General features: G+C 40.1%; 1 protein-coding gene across 1 annotated transcript in view; it reads right to left on the bottom strand.

The window, feature by feature from the left end:
• Positions 1-21,166, bottom strand: part of SRPK1 (SRSF protein kinase 1) — an 86,980-nt gene extending 65,814 nt beyond the window's left edge. The window contains 2 exon segments of the mRNA XM_032340508.1: positions 20,443-20,965; positions 20,968-21,166. Coding sequence (XP_032196399.1) covers positions 20,443-20,965; positions 20,968-21,043 — 599 coding nt within the window. The 5' untranslated portion in view covers positions 21,044-21,166.
• Positions 21,167-24,521: the final 3,355 nt, after the last annotated feature.

Genomic DNA, 24,521 nt, shown 5'->3' with positions numbered 1-24,521 from the left:
TGGTTAAAGCATTTTTTCCTGGGGTTGTTGCCACCCTTTTAGTATTTTACTTGCCCCTTCATATACTCTTATCTGGACAAAATGACAAGACGGAAAAATTCAACACAAAAAAAAAGAACAAGAGGCAGTACCGAAGGCTAGGGACCTAATCAATACAGACATTGGTAATATGTCAGATCTAGAGTTCAGAATGACAATTCTCAAGGTTCTAGCCGGGCTCGAAAAAGGCATGGAAGATATTAGAGAAACGCTCTCGAGAGATATAAAAGCCCTTTCTGGAGAAATAAAAGAACTAAAATCTAACCAAGTTGAAATCAAAAAAGCTATTAATGAAGTGCAATCAAAAATGGAGGCTCTCACTGCTAGGATAAATGAGGCAGAAGAAAGAATTAGTGATATAGAAGACCAAATGACAGAGAATAAAGAAGCTGAGCAAAAGAGGGACAAACAGCTACTGGACCACGAGGGTAGAATTCGAGAGATAAGTGACACCATAAGACGAAACAACATTAGAATAATTGGGATTCCAGAAGAAGAAGAAAGAGAGAGGGGAGCAGAAGGTATACTGGAGAGAATTATTGGGGAGAATTTCCCCAATATGGCAAAGGGAACGAGCATCAAAATTCAGGAGGTTCAGAGAACGCCCCTCAAAATCAATAGGAATAGGCCCACACCCCGTCACCTAATAGTAGAATTTACAAGTCTCAGTGACAAAGAGAAAATCCTGAAAGCAGCCCGGGAAAAGAAGTCTGTAACATACAATGGTAAAAATATTAGATTGGCAGCTGACTTATCCACAGAGACCTGGCAGGCCAGAAAGAGCTGGCATGATATTTTCAGAGCACTAAACGAGAAAAACATGCAGCCAAGAATACTATATCCAGCTAGGCTATCATTGAAAATAGAAGGAGAGATTAAAAGCTTCCAGGACAAACAAAAACTGAAAGAATTTGCAAATACCAAACCAGCTCTACAGGAAATATTGAAAGGGGTCCTCTAAGCAAAGAGAGAGCCTACAAGTGGTAGATCAGAAAGGAACAGAGACCATATACAGTAACAGTCAACTTACAGGTAATACAATGGCACTAAATTCATATCTCTCAATAGTTACCCTGAATGTTAATGGGCTAAATGCCCCGTCAAAAGACACAGGGTATCAGAATGGATAAAAAAACAAAACCCATCTATATGTTGCCTCCAAGAAACTCATTTTAAGCCCGAAGACACCTCCAGATTTAAAGTGAGGGGGTGGAAAAGAATTTACCATGCTAATGGACATCAGAAGAAAGCAGGAGTGGCAATCCTTATATCAGATCAATTAGATTTTAAGCCAAAGACTATAATAAGAGATGAGGAAGGACACTATATCATACTCAAAGGGTCTGTCCAACAAGAAGATTTAACAATTTTAAATATCTATGACCCCAACGTGGGAGCAGCCAACTATATAAACCAATTAATAACAAAATCAAAGAAACACATCAACAATAATACAATAATAGTAGGGGACTTTAACACTCCCCTCACTGAAATGGACAGATCATCCAAGCAAAAGATCAGCAAGGAAATAAAGGCCTTAAACGACACACTGGACCAGATGGACATCACAGATATATTCAGAATATTTCATCCCAAAGCAACAGAATACACATTCTTCTCTAGTGCACATGGAACATTCTCCAGAATAGATCACATCCTCGGTCCTAAATCAGGACTCAACCGGTATCAAAAGATTGGGATCATTCCCTGCATATTTTCAGACCACAATGCTCTAAAGCTAGAACTCAACCACAAAAGGAAGTTTGGAAAGAACCCAAATACATGGAGACTAAACAGCATCCTTCTAAAGAATGAATGGGTCAACCGGGAAATTAAAGAAGAATTGAAAAAAATCATGGAAACAAATGATAATGAAAATACAACAGTTCAAAATCTGTGGGACACAACAAAGGCAGTCCTGAGAGGAAAATATATAGCGGTACAAGCCTTTCTCAAGAAACAAGAAAGGTCTCAGGTACACAACCTAACCCTACACCTAAAGGAGCTGGAGAAAGAACAAGAAAGAAACCCTAAGCCTAGCAGGAGAAGAGAAATCATAAAGATCAGAGCAGAAATCAATGAAATAGAAACCAAAAAAACAATAGAACAAATCAACGAAACTAGGAGCTGGTTCTTTGAAAGAATTAATAAAATTGATAAACCCCTGGCCCGACTTATCAAAAAGAAAAGAGAAAGGACCCAAATAAATAAAATCATGAATGAAAGAGGAGAGATCACAACTAACACCAAAGAAATACAAACTATTATAAGAACATACTATGAGCAACTCTGTGCCAATAAATTTGATAAACTGGAAGAAATGGATGCATTCCTAGAAACATATAAACTACCACAACTGAACCAGGAAGAAATAGAAAGCCTGAACAGACCCATAACCAGTAAGGAGATTGAAACAGTCATTAAAAATCTCCAAACAAACAAAAGCCCAGGGCCAGACGGCTTCCCGGGGGAATTCTACCAAACATTTAAAGAAGAACTAATTCCTATTCTCCTGAAACTGTTCCAAAAAATAGAAATGGAAGGAAAACTTCCAAACTCATTTTATGAGGCCAGCATCACCTTGATCCTAAAACCAGACAAGGATCCCACCAAAAAAGAGAGCTATAGACCGATATCCTTGATGAACACAGATGCGAAAATACTCAACAAAATACTAGCCAATAGGATTCAACAGTACATTAAAAAGATTATTCACCACGACCAAGTGGGATTTATTCCAGGGCTGCAAGGTTGGTTCAACATCCGCAAATCAGTCAATGTGATACAACACATCAATAAAAGAAAGAACAAGAACCATATGATACTCTCAATAGATGCTGAAAAAGCATTTGACAAAGTACAGCATCCCTTCCTGATCAAAACTCTTCAAAGTGTAGGGATAGAGGGCACATACCTCAATATCATCAAAGCCATCTATGAAAAACCCACCGCAAATATCATTCTCAATGGAGAAAAACTGAAAGCTTTTCCGCTAAGGTCAGGAACACGGCAGGGATGTCCATTATCACCACTGCTATTCAACATAGTACTAGAGGTCCTAGCCTCAGCAATCAGACAACAAAAGGAAATTAAAGGCATCCAAATCGGCAAAGAAGAAGTCAAATTATCACTCTTCGCAGATGATATGATACTATATGTGGAAAACCCAAAAGACTCCACTCCAAAACTGCTAGAACTTATACAGGAATTCAGTAAAGTGTCAGGATATAAAATCAATGCACAGAAATCAGTTGCATTTCTCTACACCAACAGCAAGACAGAAGAAAGAGAAATTAAGGAGTCAATCCCATTTACAACTGCACCCAAAACCATAAGATACCTAGGAATAAACCTAACCAAAGAGACACAGAATCTATACTCAGAAAACTATAAAGTACTCATGAAAGAAATTGAGGAAGACACAAAGAAATGGAAAAATGTTCCATGCTCCTGGATTGGAAGAATAAATATTGTGAAAATGTCTATGCTACCTAAAGCAATCTACACATTTAATGCAATTCCTATCAAAGTACCATCCATCTTTTTCAAAGAAATGGAACAAATAATGCTAAAATTTATATGGAACCAGAAAAGACCTCGAATAGCCAAAGGGATATTGAAAAAGAAAGCCAACGTTGGTGGCATCACAATTCCGGACTTCAAGCTCTATTACAAAGCTGTCATCATCAAGACAGCATGGTACTGGCACAAAAACAGACACATAGATCAATGGAACAGAATAGAGAGCCCAGAAATAGACCCTCAACTCTATGGTCAACTAATCTTCGACAAAGCAGGAAAGAATGTCCAATGGCAAAAAGACAGCCTCTTCAATAAATGGTGCTGGGAAAATTGGACAGCCACATGCAGAAAAATGAAATTGGACCATTTCCTTACACCACACACAAAAATAGACTCAAAATGGATGAAGGACCTCAATGTGCGAAAGGAATCCATCAAAATCCTTGAGGAGAACACAGGCAGCAACCTCTTTGACCTCAACCGCAGCAACATCTTCCTAGGAACAACGCAAAAGGCAAGGGAAGCAAGGGCAAAAATGAACTATTGGGATTTCATCAAGATCAAAAGCTTTTGCACAGCAAAGGAAACAGTTAACAAAATCAAAAGACAACTGACAGAATGGGAGAAGATATTTGCAAATGACATATCAGATAAAGGACTAGTGTCCAGAATCTATAAAGAACTTAGCAAACTCAACACCCAAAGAACAAATAATCCAATCAAGAAATGGGCAGAGGACATGAACAGACATTTCTGCAAAGAAGACATCCAGATGGCCAACAGACACATGAAAAAGTGCTCCATATCACTCGGCATCAGGGAAATACAAATCAAAACCACAATGAGATATCACCTCACACCAGTCAGAATGGCTAAAATAAACAAGTCAGGAAATGACAGATGCTGGCGAGGATGCGGACAAAGGGGAACCCTCCTACACTGTTGGTGGGAATGCAAGCTGGTGCAGCCACTCTGGAAAACAGCATGGAGGTTCCTCAAAATGTTGAAAATAGAACTGCCCTATGACCCAGCAATTGCACTATTGGGTATTTACCCTAAAGATACAAACGTAGTGATTCAAAGGGGCACGTGCACCCGAATGTTTATAGCAGCAATGTCCACAATAGCCAAACTATGGAAAGAACCTAGATGTCCATCAACAGATGAATGGATCAAGAAGATGTGGTATATATACACAATGGAATACTATGCAGCCATCAAAAGAAATGAAATCTTGCCATTTGCGACAACATGGATGGAACTAGAGCGTATCATGCTTAGCGAAATAAGTCAAGCAGAGAAAGACAACTATCATATGATCTCCCTGATATGAGGAAGTGGTGATGCAACATGGGGGCTTAAGTGGGTAGGAGAAGAATAAATGAAACAAGATGGGATTGGGAGGGAGACAAACCATAAGTGACTTTTAATCTCACAAAACAAACTGAGGGTTGCTGGGGGGAGGGGGCTTGGGAGAAGGGGGTGGGATTATGGACATTGGGGAGGGTATGTGCTTTGGTGAGTGCTGTGAAGTGTGTAAACCTGGTGATTCACAGACCTGTACCCCTGGGGATAGAGTATTATGCCTCCATCAGAAAGGATGAATACCCAACTTTTGTAGCAACATGGACGGGACTGGAAGAGATTATGCTGAGTGAAATAAGTCAAGCAGAGAGAGTCAATTATCATATGGTTTCACTTATTTGTGGAGCATAACAAATAGCATGGAGGACATGGGGACTTAGAGTGGAGAAGGGAGTTGGGGGAAATTGGAAGGGGAGGTGAACCATGAGAGACTATGGACTCTGAAAAACAATCTGAGGGTTTTGAAGGGACGGGGGGTGGGAGGTTGGGGTACCAGGTGGTGGGTATTACAGAGGGCACGGATTGCATGGAGCACGGGGTGTGGTGCAAAAATAATGAATACTGTTATGCTAGAAATAAAAAAAAAAAAAAAGAAACATGGAGCTTTTATACAACATTAATTATCATTGCTCCAGCAACCTACTCAGTGTAGGGTAATACCAAAGAACAGGCATGAAGGCGTGAGGAGGTTATCACAGGTTCTGCCACCTAAGATTTTCATTGGAAATAAAGAACTGTGATGTCACAGAAACATCCTACTATGCCAACATACTGTCCAACATAGAATTTTTTGGACCTTAAAATCATACCCAAGTCTTGGTTTCTAAGTCTTCAAAAAAAGGAACCAGGGCTCCTTAGAGAAAGGGCTGATTCCAGGGTTGGAGCAGGCAAAGATGAACCTGGAACATTTTGTTGGGCTAGAAAGTGTAAGTGCTCAAAGAATGCAGAAAACTTGTCAAAAGACAAGGTGCCAGCTTGAAAGGGCTCCCACTGGTCAAGTATGAAAGAATATGAGCATCAAATAATGAGAATAATGGATTAAAACTCACTGAATAAAACAGACTACCTCAATTCACACCAAGGATTAGGACTATGATTATGAATGGGGAAAGGGGAAAGTTTTTTCTAACAACAGAATGCTGACCAATAACTCGAGCAGAAAATGGGAGAGTTAGGCAATCACTACTTGCAACTGTCATAATAACAACTGATTTAGGCAAGAATCAACAATGGATACTAAAAGAGTGAAATTTCAATGAGGAAAAAGTTGTTTACACAGGTCAAAGTATCTCCCCCCAAAGAACTTGAGATTTGCAACGGAGGAAAACATAACATTATGCTGGAGAAACTAGGTAGTCACCACCTTAATTAAGCAATTAAAGGAAACAATGCCAATTCTGAGACAGTTATGATGTGATACACCAAAGAAGATACAATTTACTTTGGTGGCACCAACACACAAAACCTAAATCATGAGGAAACAGATAACCCCAAACCGAAAGACATTCTAGAAAATAAATGGCCTATATTCTTCAAAAATATCAATGTCAGGAAAGACAAAGGCAGGCTATGGAACTGTTCTAGATTTAAGAGACATAAAAACTAAAGGCAATGCATGATCTTAGGTTAGATAATAAGCCAGAAAAAAATTTGTTTTTCTATAAAGACATTGGGACAATTGGCAAAAGAGTAAGATCCAGATTAAATAATAATGTTGTATCAATATTTTATTGCTTATTTTGATAATTCTGGTTATATAAGGGAATGTCCTTGAGGCAATACATGAAATATTTAGGGGCATGGGGGACAATGTTTATAATTACTCTCAAGGGGCGCCTGGGTGGCTCAGTGGTTTGGGCTGCTGCCTTCGGCTCGGGTCATGGTCTCAGGGTCCTGGGATCGAGCCCCGCATCGGGCTCCCTGCTCCGCAGGAAGCCTGCTTCCCTCTCCCCCTCTCTCTCTCTCTGCCTGCCTCTCTGCCTACTTGTGATCTCTGTCTGTCAAATAAATAAATAAAATCTTTTAAAAAAAATAATTACTCTCAAGTAGTTCGTAAATGAAGGTTTTCTTCAGGCATTCACATTTTCCATTTATATGACTTAGCTGGCAAAAACAAACTACTGTAGCGCCTTCTTACAATCTGGAAGGCTCACCCACATTTATGATCAACAACCACTAGATGGCACTCTGTGACCTTCCAATCCCAGCAGCTTAGGTTTCTATACACAGCATTTTTGACTTAATTATACTTAGAAAACAAAAACACAATTGATCTTTAAATAAGCACCAATACCAGGCAAGTACTACAATCAAAACAGATTTTTTCACAATGGCCTTACAAGGCCTTTCATGATCCAATTTTTCACTAGCTCCCAAACTCATCTCTGACTACATCACTCTAGTTCTGAGTTTAGTGTTGCCTCTTCAGAGAACTTTGACACTCCTATATAAAACATCAAGTGGCTGCATGCCCTCCCCCCATCCCCTTATCCTGCTACATTTTTCTTTAGCAGCTGACATTTTCTTGTCTTCCTTCCCACACTCCCAGAATATGTCTCATGAGGACAGATTTTATTTTGCTCAATGCCTGTAACCCAAATGCCTAGAAAAGGTATACATACAAGACATGTAACTTCTCTTTCATCCCTAGCTATTACTCACCATCCTTTGATTGTTCATGACACCCACCCAGCCCAAACCAGTCCCCTACCGAAGGAGACTGTGAAGAGCCTTAAATGTCAAGCACTGAATTATTTATTTATTTATTTATTATTATTTATGTGGAAGTCATCAAGACATGTATGTGAGCAGCAAAGTAACCCTATAAAAAGTTTTAGAAAAATTCCTTTGTCAAGAAGGTAGTAAAAGGTAGCAGAATAGAAAGCAAAAATATAAGAGACATTGCAAAGATAGTATTCCCAAGCAAGGCCTCTGGTGCCATGAGACTTATTAGGTTTGATCCTGGCTCTATAGTTTACCAGAGCTCCACGACTTTGGATAAACTGCTAGGTTAGGAAGTTCTTTGTCCTTCAGCTGTGTAAAAAGAGGACAGGATAAAAATCTACCTTAAAGACATTATGCTTATACTCTACTTAGTACAGGGCCCAATACATAAATTGTAGCACTGCAGGAAAGAAATAAGGGAAAAGGAATAAGCAATTATCTGTTCATTAGTTAACTAATTTTTACTAAGTATTTGTGCCAGGCACTTTTCTAGGCATTGGAAATGCAACCATGAGCAAAAAAAAGAAAAAAGAAAAAAAAAAGTCTAGGGTCTTCAACATGTTTACATTTTAGCATGAGGTGAAAAAATAGCCCTAAATAAACGGAATCTATCTGATTCTTGAGTTTTTGCCAATGCATAGCTAAAGTCGGGACTGCAACATCCCATCAAAGTCTTATTCAATGTCTCTCAAGGAGATACAAGTTCTATAATGTCAGGCTACAAGAAGGGCTAAGAAGGAAAAGTAAGCTAAGGGGACAAAGTACACCAACGTTATTTTAAATAGGGTTGTAATATTTGAGTAAAGAGGTAAGAGATGCCTAAAAGCTGACTAGAGACAGCACCCAGCAACTCTAGGTTACATACTTGTAAACTTTAGTCTTCATTTCTTTTGACTGTGGGGAATAAAGAATTACAGAATCTCCTATTGCAGAGAACTGTCTTCCAGGGACTGTGTTATGGGTTGAACTATATCCCACCCCCAACCACGAAAAGAAACACTGGAGTCCTAGCCTCCAGTATCTCAGAATGTGACTTTATTTGGAGACAGGCTCTTCATAGAGGTGAACAAGTTAAGATGAGGTCACTGGGATGAACCCTAATCCAATATCACTAGTGTCCTTATAAAAGGTAAAAATTCAAACACAAATTGAGACATACATAGAGGGAAGATGATGCAGACACAGGGAGATGTCAATCTTCAAGAAAAGGACAGAGGGGGGCGCCTGGGTGGCTCAGTGGGTTAAGCCGCTGCCTTCTGCTCAGGTCATGATCTCAGAGTCCTGGGATCGAGTCCCGCATCGGGCTCTCTGCTCAGCAGGGAGCCTGCTTCCTCCTCTCTCTCTGCCTGCCTCTCTGCCTACTTGTGATCTCTCTCTGTCAAATAAATAAATAAATAAAATCTTTAAAAAAAAAAACTTAAACAAACAAACAAACAAAAGGACAGAGGCCTAAAAACAGATTCTTTCCTCTCAGCCCTCAGAAGGAACCAACCCTGCTGATGATACCTTGATTTCAGAGAAGCAGCTGCCAGAACTGTGAGACAATAAAGTTCTGTGGGTTAAGTCATACAGTTTGTGGTACTTTGTTACAGTAACCCTAGGGAACTAATACAGACGAAGAGAAAATCATATCTGTACACTCATCTCCCTTAAGAGCTTGTATGCCCCTTGAGGGGAAGAGGTGAACGTACACGAAACCATCTTTGCATCTCTTCTGCTGAAGTACCTGATCTGATGCAAAATTTTAATGAGATTCTATTTTAAGTTCCAGCACCTAAACATAGTAGAGCTCAGTAAGTACTAAAGTTCTCCCACTACTTTTCCATATATATTTCTGACAGGTATTTTTTCTTCTGCAAATTGACAAGCTGAACTTAACTTCTGAGACATGCTCAAGTAGTAACCTCAACTCAGTAATCCTAAACCAGAGCTAGGATCTGGCACCATCAAAATAAAAATATGAGTGCCTAAGTTTATCAGGTGTTAATTAAATATAAATTATCCCTGACCTTTAGGCCATTATATCCCAAATCAGACTTTATATATACAGATTAATATAGAGGAAACACCAATGGGTAAGTTAAAACCATTAATTTGATACATGAATAATAGTAAGAAATGTCACATAAAAGTCAAAGGTAATCCCATGTAAGGTAAGGAAGAAAGCATGAGGAAGGAAGTAACCACCAGCACTTTACTCTAGCTTCACACTAGGCTAGGCTAGGCACTCCCATGCAGTTTCACCCTCAGGATCTCACCATCTACAGATAAGCCATGTCAGAGTCCAGAAGTCAAATGACATTGTCCAAATCTACCCAGCAATGGTGCTGGAGAAAAGCTGGAACCTGGGACGGTGTTTTAAAAGGAGAAGCTTTTTGGCGAACTGCACACAAGCATACACACCTATACCAACCTTCCACCTAGAAACATGAGCACAAGTTAATTAATTTAATCACATTATTTGTTAATACTAGCAAAGAAAAATGCAAAATACAGTTTCTGTTAAATCTATTCTCAAAGGCACAGACAGTTGTAGAAGAGAAAAGGAGTATCAAGGGAGCTTGCCACCAAGCTCATGTGTAAAAAGAACCCAACACCTTTAATCAAATTCCTTGGTTAGAAGGACATTCAAGAATATTCACAAACTGAAGCAGCACCATAATTAAAAGCAAAGTGAATGAAAAGATACAGTTGCTACAAACTACATTTATAATCAGTTACAAAATAAGATTACCTTAGTATTTTAGGAAACAAAAGTTCACAAATTCACCCTGAAAGTACTGGTAGCCTTTTTAAAAAACACCTAGCCACTCAAAACAAAGAATTTAGAATTTGAGTAAATCAAATACAAAGGTCATAAATGTGACTCATGGTACCTATCAACGCCAAATTTCATGGTATTGATGTCTGTTCATCACTATTTGTGATAATTCTTATATAGTAATTAAAAATACGTATTAAGGGGCAACTGGCTGGCTCAGTTGGTGTGGTATGTGACTCCTGATCTCAGGGTTCTAAGTTTGAGCCACATGTTGGGTGTAGAAATTACTTAAGAAAAAAAAAGTCCTTAAAAAACACATGTATTAAATGTTCTCAAACTTCTTGATAAGCTATCCTAAAATACTCGTCCATATTGTCCAAGGCATTTAGGCCACCAATGAACTTACTACCCAATAGCAACAAATTACCCTCGACTTTAATCTTTATCTATACAACTGAAGGTTCACCATGGTACAAACGAACATAATTTTTATTTATCTAGCTCCTGCCAACTGACTTTTATGAACAGTACTACTATACTTCCCTGAAAATGAACAAAGTATATTTATTTTGTGGCTTCTGATAACTTTCTGAAATCATTCTTTGTCAAAAGAGTTGAAAAACTGGATACGCCAGTCTTCATAGCTGATCTCATGTTTTTTTCCGAAATTCCCAAAGTACATTCTCCAATAAGAAGTACACAGAACCACAGGGCTCTTCCACAACTGTGTTTACTGTAACTTTAGGAAAGGGTACTTGATATAGTATTAAGCTAATTAATTAGGCTATAAATACCTAACCCTCACCCTGTTCAGACTCTGTGGCAGAGATGACAAACTGCAGACTGTAAGGCAAGTCCTGGCCCTAAACTTTTGTTTACAATGGTTGAAAAAGAAAAAAAAATCAAAATAATCTGGAGAATCACAGGAAAACAAAGATTTCCAGGGTCTCCTGAAAAATCTGAAGCTCTGATTACACTGGACTCATCTTCTCACAGGACAATGAAGGAGAGCTAAGAAGTTGTTTCTTCTTCAGATACAAAGAAGGAGGTCTACTCCATACATTCTAATAACCACTCTTCCCTTTTGGCTTACTCAGAGTATGTTTTATAAGCCACATCCCAAAAATAAATCAACACAATCACAAATTACATACAATATTCATTTTAAATTAAAAACACAGGTGACTCAAATGCTGTAAGATTTGGAATCTTAAAAAACACCAAAGATGCTATAAAATGAGAGCAAAATGACAAATGAAGCTGTGTTAACCAGGTGGTAACATAATTACACAGCAAGGAACTGGCCCAAGTACCTGTAAAACTCAGTAATTTGACTCTACATCCATAGGGAAATACATCCTAAGGTTTAAAAACAACAAAAAATCATTAGCTTTCTTTAATAATCATATATTGGTGGTAGTATTGGCATTGTCATTCTGTGACTCTTTTGTATTTATACTGTGGGAAAGGGAAAACAAGTAATCATTTGGTGCTGTTGAGAATAAGGGGTTTCCAGTGTGGGAGAGAGGAGATGGGAGATGTAAAATCAAAGAAGGCTAAGAAAAAGACCTTGGGTCATTTAATTCGATTTTTAAGTATAACATGAACTCATGAATTTTTTTAAAAAGAAAAAAAAAACTTATTTCCTAGCTTCAATCACAGGCAAGGCCTAGAAACAATGACTAACTCAGTAGGAATAAACACTTTAAGCGCCTAGATTGTGATTTTGAAATGCCATTTCCCATGAAAAAGCTTCTTAGAGAAAGGCCTATTTCCTGGTCTGGGCAGAAAATGCACAAGATAATTCTAGACAAACTGTCATACCTGATAGCAAAAAAGCTATAAAAGATGCTTCAGATTAAGTCAAATGGACTTTGGGGCCAGGCCATCTCAAAGGGACTCCAACTGACCAAAGATGGGGCAATCAATAAAAATGACTATACAGGGGCACCTGGTGGCTCAGTCGCTGGGCATCTGCCTTCAGTTCAGGTCATGATCCCGGGGTGCTGAGATCAAGTTCCACATCATGCTCACTGCTCAGCAAGGAGTCTGCTTCTCCCCCCTCCCTCTCCCTCTGTCTTCTGCTCCCCCAGCTTGTGTTCTCTCTCTCTGTTAAATAAATAAATAAAATCTTAAAAAAAAAAAAAAAAAGACTATACATGCTACACAAGCCATAAATATTGAAAATATTATGCTAAGATAAAGAAGCCAGTCACAAAAGACCACTTATTATATGCTTCCCTTTATATGAAATGTCCAGATAGGCAAAAAAGAGGATTAGTCTTTGCCTAGGATTGGAGGTAGGGTACTGTTGTGGGGTAATGAGGAGTGACTGCTAATGGGTAAAGGGTTTCTATTTGGGGTGATGAAAACGTTTCAATCTTATTTGATCATGGTGATGGTTGTACAACTCTGTGAACCATACTAAAAATCACTGAATTATACACATTAAACAGGCAAATTTCATATATAAATTATACCTCCATAAAGCTGTACCAGCAAAAAAAAAAAAAAAAAAAAAAACCAATACAATGAACTGAAACACAAATGTTTAAATCTATGAGTTTATATTAAAATAAATCTTTCTTGGTCATTTTGGAGGATGCTGGGAATCTAATTTATTATATGAAAATTGGAAAGTATTTATCAATGTCTTACATATACGAAGTGTTTCTCTGGGTAACCAAAGAGACAAGGTAAAGTTTCTCTTTATAGAACAATATAATTAATAAATTAAAGAACAGACTATTACCACTTTGCAACCCTAAATAAGATGGATCTAGGCAATGACCAGTGGCTGCTAACATCACAAAAAGTTCATCAGACAGCAGGTATCACCTGGTAGAAGTGTACAACACCACCTACAAAGCAGTCTAGCAAAAAAAAATTTGCAGGGGAAAAAAAAAAACCTGAAGAACCAACAGATAAAAAAAACAGAAAGACTTCTCAAACAATAGCAATATAATGATTTTATGAATCCTGATTTAAACAAACTTAAAACTAACCAATAAAGTCCTTGGTTCAAAAAATTTTAAGTATGATAATAGTATTGTAGCCCTGTTTAGAAAATTAAGAGTCTATATCTTACATAATGATATGATGTCTGCAGTTTGCTTTAAAAAAAGATGGAGGGGAGCAGAAGCAGGAAATAAAATGAAACATTAGCCATAGCTGATAACTGCTGAAGTTGAGACTGATACACAAAAGTTTATTTTGCCATTTTCTCTTTCATATAAATTTGAAATTTCCCACAATAAAGCTTTTAAAAAGAAAAGTGCTCCCAATTCCACACATCACTGGAATTACAGCAGTTCACAAATTCAAACACAAACAGGTCTCCTAACATTCCCACATCTTTGAAATCAAGACATGTCTTACAGTGAATGGTGTGTTTAACTGGTAGTTTTTTTCAACGTGATAAATATAAGATGGTGTAATTTAAAAATGATAGCATCTCAAATTCAATGAAAAAGCCCCCAAGATTATAAATACATCCAGTTACCTATCTCTCCTTAGCTAAATCATTATTTGCCTTGTACTGGAAATGAAGAATTCAAAAAAACCTCTTGGCCATCTGAATTTTCTTACTTACTTGGAATTAATTCAGTTACAGTGAGAGAAGCATTACAATAATACTTTAGACAATATAAGAATAAAACTAGTTCCTAAATTAGCATTAATGACCGAGAAGATCTGGGGAGCATGGAGCAAGAAGTCTCCCTAAGATGGGGGGGGGATTATTATCTTGCCAGGTCTAGAAAATTTATTAAAAACTGAATCTAGTTGACCAGCCTGTCTTGTCTTCATTTTTGATAAAGGAGTTCCTAAGTACCTACCACTTTAGCACCAAGTAATCTAAAGGAATACAATAATCTGGCAAGCCTCTGGGCCTCACTGTAGCAGAAAGGCATATAAACAAAATTTACTAACATAATATAAACTTACTGAGGAAGAAAAGAGGACAAGAAAGTATTTCTGACAACTGTAATTCTAGAAATGCAATTTTGCAACCACACACTTTAATGGAATCACAAACATAAAGCTTTTTTAAAGATGACAATTGACATTGAAAATTTCAAAAAAATAAAAAGCAAAGGAAAAGACAGGTTTGCCACATTTTTAAAAAATCAATTTATGTCAAGAACACATAATAAATGAAATTAGAAAGGCTTGAGAAATATAAATCTGCCACATGACAATGGTATATTCTTAATAAATAGCTCTTAATATTACAAAAATGATCTATAACCCAATATAAAAATGGGTAAAAGAATGGAAGGGGCCAATAAATACATCCCACAAATGGCTGACCTTATTGGTAACAAAAGAAATTAAAATTATAGATTACCTATCCATAGGTATATAGATTATAGATTAACAAAAAAAATTAAAATGACAGATTACCAAATTTGGGAAGCTTTTTAAGTAACACTGTCCAGTGCTGGTGCCCAAGCAGGATGTGCAAGAATATTCCCAGTTCCAACACTGTCTGGAGCAGTCCTCCTTCACTCCCCTCTTCTCAATATGGCTTCAATCACCCTATTTAAAACTGCACCGCCATCCCCACTCCTCAATTCCCCTTATCTTCTTCTATTTTTCCAACTAACTGCCTAACACACCACATAAGGTACTTACTATGTACACTGTTTATTCTCTGTCCCCCTCCCCCATGAAAATAAAGTTCCCAAGGACAAAGAGGTTTTTCTTTCACTGATGTACCAGAGGATGGAAAACTGCTAGGATATTGGAAGGTTAAAAAATTACTTGTTTTTTCTTAAATACAAATTGAATTGAATTTGAATTGAATATGAAAATTCAATTAGTTAATTCCTAATTAAACTAGTTAATGTTTCTGGAGAAAACTCTGTTGACAACATGAATGCAAAAACCTTTATTTATTTATATTTATTTATTCATTTGAGAGCAAGTGAGTGCGGGCACGAGCACAGGGGGAGGGTCAGAGGGAGAGGGAGAGGGAGAAGCAGACTTCCCACTGAGCAGGGAGCCCAAGGATGTGGGGGTTCATCCCAGAACCCTGAGATCATGACCCGAGCCAAAGGCAGACGCTTAACTGACTGAGCCACTCACGCACCCCAAATTTAAAAACCTTTAAAATCTACATACCAGTAATATAACTTCCAAGAATTTATCCTAAGTAAATAATCACTGATGTGAGCAATGGTTGTGATCCAAAAACTTATTTATTTTAGCTGTGAATTGTGAAAAACTGGAAACATACACTAGAACAATGAAAAGGATATGGAATATTTAGTGTTATGAAAAACATGCATGATAATGCTAGCTAGGGAAAAGTATACTCATGATTCCATTTTTGGATGTATATTTAGATATGCTTAATAGGAAATAAATACATGTATAAATATATTGCTTAATAAGAGCTCAAATAAATTATGATACAACCAATTAACGGAATGATGGAATGCTAGATGAAGCTACTCAACTGTGCCCTAATACGGATTCATTTCTTCTGTTTTCTTTTTTTTTTTAAACTAGGTTTCATGCCCAGCATGAAGCCCAATGTAGGGCTTGAAATCACCACCATGAGAACAAGACCTGCAAGAACTGAGCTGAGATCAAGAATCGGATGCTTAACTAGCTAAGCCACCCAGGTGTCCTGATACTGAACCATTTCTAAGCCTTAGTGAAAAAGGCAGACTTTAAAAAAATAGTAAGGCTACACTATAAGGAAGTGATACAGAATCAATTTCCAAGGTACATTGTAAAGTGTAAAAAGCATCCAACCATTTAACTAAAAAAAATTGTTTCAAGTTTATGTACTCTATTCTCTACTGGATAAAAATGTTAGAAATTTTCCACTATCTTTTCTTCTAAATTTTCAATGTAACAATTAAATCTTTTGGAAAACTAGGAAATAAAGCTGTCTCTCTTTTAACTGCATTGATCAGTGAGTGCTAAAACAAGCAAAAATCACTTTTCCAGTGCAAGTAATTTGACTACTAAATTCATAAAGTTCTTTAACTTCAAAGAAAGTAAAAACTACTGTCCCAACTAACTTCCTAAGCTAAGCAATGAAATTATTAAATATGAAATCCATTCTGGAATCATGTTCCATAAGAAATAATGTCAAAAGCAAACATAAAGGGTGTTACATTATAAAAGCTTATGACAAACAGATAAAGGCACACACCTATTGATATATACATTGAAATTACCAAAAAAACTTGAATGACCAAAGACAGAAAATTGTGCCCTTTTAGAAATATAGCCATGAGCCAGTAGGTACTTAAACTTTAACCCAAGCATCCTGGAGGTACCTTATTTAGAAGCCCTAGTTTGCTCAGTTTCTACCTTGTCTGTCCCTCAGACACATCAGAAGGAACTGTCACTTGAGAGACAGCAATGGTTAGTACCAAGGGCTTTGGGATCCATGAGACCCAGGGTTGAATCCTGGCTTTACACTCTTCTATGGGAGTAATATGGAAAAATCTCAATTTCTTTATCTGTAAAGTAAAACAGAGATTATCATCCACTAGTTAATATTAGTAAATAAGAATACAATGTCTGAGAAAGTGAAATGGAGGCAAAATTCTTCAAATAACAACTAAAAATCTCTAAAGTCAACCTGAAGGAAACACATGCTAGAGAGCACTGAGCTGGAAGGCAGGAGCCCTGGATCCCAGTTTTGACTCTGCTACAACCAGCTCCAGCTCCATGCAATATTATTTCATGTTATGTAGGTTCTAGTTTTAACATCTACAAAAATCAGGAGACTGAAATCCTTTCCACCTGTACTTCCAAAAGTCTCTAAAATTTTTCACTTAAATACTTAATTTTTGTAAATTCTTAATCAGTTTTCATCATGACTCAGCTACTAGTCATAACAATATATGAGACCATAGCCTTAATTAAATTATCCAAAGTCAGATTGCTATAAGTGGCAAAATTGCAATTCAAACCAGATTTGACTCACTCCAAAGACCAAATTTTTCTTTTTCCAAAGACCAAATTTTATGTCATCCTTCTTTTAAAAATTTTTTTAGGGGCGCCTGGGTGGCTCAGTGGGTTAAGCCGCTGCCTTCGGCTCGGGTCATGATCTCGGGGTCCCGGGATCGAGTCCCGCATCGGGCTCTCTGCTCAGCAGGGGGCCTGCTTCCTCCCCTCTCTCTCTCTGCCTCTCTGCCTACTTGTGATCTCTGTCTGTCAAATGAATAAATAAAACCTTTAAAAAAAATTTAAAAATAAAAAATAAATAAAAATAAAAATAAAAAATTTTTAAAACTTTATTTATTTGACAGACAGAGATCACAAGTAGGCAGAGAGGCAGGCAGAGTGGGGGGGGGGGGGTAGCAGGCTCCCTGCTGAGCAGAGAGTCCAATGCAGGGCTCCATCTCAGGCCCCTGAGATCATGACCTAAGCCAAAGGCAGGGGCTTAACCCACTGAGCCATCCAGACGAACCTTATGTCATGCTTCTTCCTCAGACCTTCTCCCTGACTAATCTGGTAACTAGCAGTTTGCCTTTGCAAAACGACTGGAAATCAGGAGTGCAGTCAGGAATCATGGAGCAGAGTCCAGTTACGGGAGTCAGGTGGGGCTTGAACTTCTGACACAGTACTCTAACCAAGTTAATTAGACATTTCAGCTACTTAAAAGAAGTCTGAAGAAACAAACAAACAAAAAATTAAAATTGTCAAGAAGAACTATTAACTGAAAAAAACAAAAATAAAGCATCTTTGGGGCCCCTGAGTGGCTCAGGTCATAATCCCGGGGTCCTGGGATTGAGCCAGTAAATTGAGCTCTCTGCTTGGCAGGGAGCCTGCTTCCCTTTCTCTCTGCTACTTGTGATCTCTGTCAAATAACTAAATAAAATCTTAAAAAAAAAAAATTTAAAAAAAGTATCTTTAAAACTGTAAGTAAATGAAGGCTCATTTACATAGAAGTTCAGGAGTTAAAGCTGTACAAGATCAAATAGTCAGTAAAATAACTGCTATGCTATTTAACTGCTTTTGTGCAAGTATGCAAATAACAAATTATACACGAGTGAGTTAAGGAGTAACAGATAATCCAAAGCACATACATTCGGCTTTAGAAATAAAGCACATGGTCTAAATAGATAATCCAAAGTAACGAATATCTGGTACTAAAAATATATAATCCAGGGGTGCCTGGGTGGCTCAGGTGGTTAAGCAACTGCCTTGAACTCAGGTCATGATCCCAGGGTTCTGGGATGGAGCCCCACATCAGGTTCCCTGCTTGGAGGGGGGCCTGCTTCTCCCTCTCCTGCTCCTCATGCTTGTGCTCTCTCTGTCAAATAAATAAATAAAATCTTTAAAAATAAATAAAAAAAATTAAATAAAAATATATGATCAGGGTGTCTGGTTGGCTCAGTCCGTAGAGCACGCGACTTTTCATCTCAGGGTGGTGAGTTCAAGCCTGACACTGGGTGTGGAAACTACTTAAAAACAAACAAACAAATAAATAAATAAATACACCCATCTATACTTTCCTCCCAAATTATAGGCTACTCAGGTTGATACAAAATTAATTTCTATGTGGAGAGAGGACAGATCTTTTCTAAACAGCACAGTACATAGTAAAATTATCATCTCCCCACATCAGCAGAAAAGATAACGTTTTATAACACATCTCAACATCTCCACAGGGACTAACAAAACTAAGGCGCATACAAAAAAAAAAGAGTAACATTTAAATTCCCACTGCAGACAAGAACCAGGTTAGCTCCTCTGCTGCTTCCATTAAGCCAATGTGGGATTAAAAACTGGTTTTGAAATGATCCACACATGGATAATGAAGAGTCAAACAAACACATGTAGATAAACTCATATTTAAATGTGTAGGTTACCAAGCACTTTACGAAATAAAAAATTTCATAAGACAGTTGATAGAAATGGAACAAGAGGTGAGGTCACCTACCACTTTAGCTCTATTGATAGAAGTCATTATGTGCTCTTCTCAAACATCGGGGAGCCACCAAAAACCACACAGACACACACCACATCTGGCAGTATCATTCAGAAAGGTAACACAGGAAAACCTCAGAAATGCTCGCTTCATCGGCTCAAGAAGAATGAAGCTGTATGCAACTCCACATAAGATCAAGTAAATGGAAAAGTGTCAAGAAAATAATGCATTTATTTTTCTCAACACAAACTGCCTAAAAGACAACTTCCAAGACACCGGGCAATTAAACGTCAGCCCCAGCTAAAAGTTCTTTCGGCTAAGCCTCACTGGCAGAAGCCCTCTACTGGGCGTTTCTAAGATGGGACCAACTTTTGTGTTTCCCACAGTGGCGCTAAACCACGGTTATGCATCCTGCTGATAAACCCGGACGTGTGGCACTTTACACACCTAACCAGCATCGCCGACACCCGTCACTACTGTTAGGCCCACTCCAGAAGGTAATGTGCACTGAGAGCGAGGACTTGAGGTTTTAAGAGGAGAGGAGCGGTAAGAGAAGCCGGTTGTATACACAGTGGTCTGCCCGCACGCTGCAGGGCCGGCGATGCGCCGAGCAGGCTCAGGAAGTTGGCTAACCCAGGGGAAAGCTCCGTGCCCTCCTCTGTAAGCTAGAGCGTGTGGGTGGCAGACCAAAATGCGGAAAATTCATTTAAGAACTCCCTTTCGGCCTACGGTGCAGACGTAGGAGTCCAGTTAAGACTCGGGGAAGCAGGTACGGAAGAGACCAACAGTCCACGAACTGATACTGATCAACCAGCTCCGCCGGGAGGCCCAAACTCGGGGAGCCGTGCCTCCTCTCCGGAGTTGGTGAGCTAAGGTACCGGGCGGGCTCTGGTCCTCCTCCAACAGCCCTTTCCAGCAGGTCCGGGGCTGCTAAGACCCAGGCCTGGCCCTCAGCAACATCGGCTCGGTTCCACAGGGTTCATTGAGTGCGACCCTCCAAGGCCACTCCGAGGCCATGTGGCCGGGGCCGCGCGGTGCCCAAACGCGGCGCACGTTCAAGAGGTGAAACCAGAGGAAAGGAGGTGCGGGAGGAAATCCAAAGAATGGGATGTTGGGGTACAAGACTCACTTCCTTTGGGCTTTGTCCTTCTTGGCCTTGGTCCTTTTCTTTCGGGCCTGGAGCGCAAGCACTGCAGGAGAGAGGGATGGATGAAGGGCGAATGTGGAGGAAAGGAGGCAACCAAGGTGAGGGTGGAGACCCAGCAGGGGCGCGAGGCCCGGGTGCGGGGCCCGCCTGAGGGGCGGCTCTGGGGCGAGCGCCGCGGCTTGGGCGAGGCGGCCGGCCGGGCGGCGGGCGGCCCACGGGGCGCAGAGGAGCGCCCAGGCGGGGTGCGCCGGCGGGGGCTCGGGCCGGGTCAGGGGGCCGGCGGCCGGGGGTCTCTCTGGTTCGCCGAGAGCCCGGCCCTGCAGCGGCCCCAAGGCGCGGGTCGGCCTGGCGGGGAACAAGGGGCGATGACTGCCGGCGCGGAAGGACGCCCGGGCTGAGGGGCGCGGACCGGCAGCCCAGAGGCGGGGGGTGAGGGGCGGCGCCACCTCAGAGGGGGGGCGCCGCACGCCCGGGGACCGGACTGCGGCGGTTAGGCGAAGCTCCAGTGCTGACTCGGGCCTCGCCCCGCCGGCCGTTGCCCCTCGTGGCGGAGGCCGCTCCACCGCTCACCTTTCCGCTCCATGGCGAGACCGGTAACCGCCAGGCGCCTGCGCACTCGAGTGGCGGTGACTCCCGCTCCCGCCGCGGCCCAAAACCAAGCCCGCGCACACCCCGCCCCCCAGGTCCCGCCCCCCGCCCCCGCCCCACGACGGCGCGCGCCTGCGCGTTGAGCGCGGAGCCTACCACCTGCTTGCCAGGAGGGGGGGGGCTGTATAGAATCGGGGGCTGGGAGGAGGAAAGAACGCCGAGTGTGAATGCTAAAGAGGTGCTGAGAACCAGCTTGGAAGCCTGGCGGGGTCAGGTTCGTTCTCTCTGCAGGGCGGTTGCCCCTGAGGAAAGGAGAAGAGCGTGGCTTTGAGGGTTCCCTGGGTGGTGAGTCGGTGCTCTGCAGCCCACTGGAGTCCGCCTCAGTTTCCTGGTCTGTAGAATGGACTTAATCAGGCGTGTTCCAGTTTCTTTGCTGAACTCTTGTGAGGTTCAGTTCAGATACTATAGAAAGAAAATGAGGGCGGGCGAAATTACAAGTGAGAAAGAAAAGAAAGTTGGAGCAGCACCAAAAAGTGCCTGGAAAGAAGGAGCCTGTGAACTTACCTTCATTCTAAAAGTGAAGACCTTAAATAAATAAATTTTTAAAACGTGAAACCTTAAAACTGAATTTTCTCTTAAAGTTTCACGTTTATATGAAGGCTCTAAAGGAAGGAAGGGGAAGAATAAAAACAGTGTTTTCTCATTTTACCACTTTATCATCTTTTTAGTACATGATAAATATAGTTGTAGCATGTGTTTATACTTTTCTAAGTGCATTATTTCATTTGATATTTATGACAGCTTAAAAGCAAAATATTACCTCCACTAAGAAACTGAAAGTTGGAGGGATGTGCCCCCAATTTTGGGTGTCCTGATCCAGTGATTCCATCAGCAAACCCATATTGTAAGGCAAGGTTAGCAAAGATTTTCTGTAAAGGGCCATATAGTAAACATTAAGGCTTGTGGGCCATTAAGATCTCTCTCAGCTCTTCAAATCTGCCCCTGGAGTTCAAATGGAAAATAGAAAACAGGGGCTGTGTTCCAATAAACTTTGTTTATGGTCCCTGAAATTTGCATTTCATGTAATTTTCACATGTCATAAAATACTATTCTTCTGTTAATCTTTTTCAGCTATTTCAATCATTCTTGGCTCAGGTCTTAGTTTGCCAACCTCTGTTGTAAAGTACTAAAGCTGGACAGCGGGTAAGCTTTGAAGACCCTTGCCCTAGAAGAAGTTAGACTCTATGGGGGAAGACAGACAAGTAATTAACTGACTGAGAAAGGAAGATGAAAGTGTAATAGTACTACACAAGTGAAGCATGGGGGCTTGGGTGGGATTTTATTGAGCAAAATAAGTAATCAAATTCAGCCAGGGGAGGAGGCAGCTTTTGAACTGGATCTTGGGAAATGTGTAGGGTTTCCGTAGGTGGAGAAAGAGACATTAGGCATTCCTGCATGAGAAAATCAGTTGAGCAAAAAGGCACAGATTTGGAAACTTAAGGGTGGGGGCGGGACTGGTAATGACTGAAGTGGATCCAGTGGAATGTGATGCCAGAAATGCAGGTTGGCTGAATTTGAAATTTAGGTAATTAATATCTATTGCATGGAACCTGAATGATAGCATTTCTGGACATATTGCAAAAGAGGATAGCACCTTGTTGGCCAAGGAAAACTGCATCCCAGTTTCCTCTCCACTCTACTTAAGAACAAAGGGAGAGTTGGGGCAGGCAGTGAGGGTTCTGCTAGCTCAGGAAAACCTCCAGTGATTTAGAAAAGACAGGAGAGCTGTGGTGGCTGATAAGAAATCCCAGAATTGGCAAAGTACTCTCCACAAGAAGGTAAACTCTATGAAGGTAGGAATTTTTCTTGAGGTATCCTCAGTGCCTAGCATAGTATCCAGCACCTAGGAGGTGCTTAAATATTTGTCTGATCAAAGAATAAATGATGTGCAGTTTATGAGAAAGTTCTGGACGAGAGGGAGAAAACACTGAGCCGGACAACGTGAAACTGTGCTAATAACCCAAATGCGATACTGCAGATTCATTAAGAAGGAAATAAGTTTAAATTGGCATGAATTCTTCATACCTATTCTGGCTTTGAGTGATCACTGCTTCTTTCCCTAAGAGCTTATTGTTTAATAACTCATTCGAGAATTTTTCCAGAGTCATTATCAAGTTCACTGAATTGAGTTCCCTCAATTGACCATTTCTCAGACCTTTTTTGTTTTTTCCCCCTTTCTCTCAGCATGTTCAGTTCTCCACACTTTTCCTAAAATCTGTATAGTTGTTCATCTGAGCTAGTCCCCCCCTCCCATTCTAAAGTCCATGCCTTTTTAAGTAAGAAACTGCTCAGTCAGTTAAGCATCTGCCTTGGGCTCAGGTCATGATCCCCAGGTCCTGGAATGGAGTCCTGCATCAGGTTCCTTGCTCAGCTGCGAGCCTGCTTCTCCCTCGGCCTGTTGCTCCCCTTGCTTGTCTCTGACAAATAAAATTTTAAAAAAAAGAAAGAAAGAAAACCCCAGATGAACATAGGAGGAAAAAAAAAAAAAAAAAGAAAGGCAAACCAGGAAACAGACTCTTAACTATAGAGAACAAACAAAGTTACTGAAGAGGAGGTGGGCAGGGGGTTTGGTTAGGTGGGTAATGGGTGATAAGGAGTGTACTTGTGATGAGCCCTGGGTATCGTATGTAAGTGATGAACTACTGAAATCTACATCTGGAACTGATATTACACTGTATTTTAACTAACTGGGATTTAAATAAAAACTGGAAGAAATAAAAAAATAAATAAAGCCTCTGCCTTTTTTGTGCTTCTTACTTTAAACATAACTTTAAAAATCACTCCCCACCCTCTCATCCCCAATTTTACAGGGCTTGTCCCATTCTGGATTTCATCCTTCCTCTTCAAGTGGTGAAGCATGCATATCTCTCTTGCACAACTGTTTTTCTCAAGTTCTTTTAAAAGTAGAATTATTTGGAAAACTGTTCAGGAGCAGTGTCAATATAATTTCTGAAAAGATCCCATTCCCTGTGAGCTAATTTATTTATTTATTTTTATAATTTTTAAAAAAGATTTTATTTATTTATTTGACAGACAGAGATCACAAGTAGGCAGAGAGGGAGGCAGAGAGAGGAGGAAGCAGGCTCCCCGCTGAGCAGAGAGTCTGATGCGGGGCTCCATCCCAGGACCCGGGATCATGACCTGAGCCGAAGGCAGAGGTTTTAACCCACTGAGCCCCCCCAGGTGCCCCATGTGAGCTAATTTATTAAGACTTCCCTGGGACAGTCCCCTAATGCTTCTTGGAAGTTTCTGAAATTTGATCACCTAAAGTTTAGGACACATGTTTCATCAAACCCAACATTCCCTGCTTTGGTTACCACAAACTCTTAACACTTTGTCCTAAGTTTTGATCTGAATTAAATAAAAAAATATCATTTACCTTTTATGGCTTCCCTTTTGTCTTGTGAGATGAA

The sequence above is a fragment of the Mustela erminea genome, chromosome 4 (genome assembly GCF_009829155.1).
Source record: "Mustela erminea isolate mMusErm1 chromosome 4, mMusErm1.Pri, whole genome shotgun sequence".
Classification (NCBI taxonomy): Eukaryota; Metazoa; Chordata; class Mammalia; order Carnivora; family Mustelidae; genus Mustela; species Mustela erminea.
Note: the sequence above shows the minus strand (reverse complement) of the source record. Positions and strands in the feature narration are given on the sequence as shown.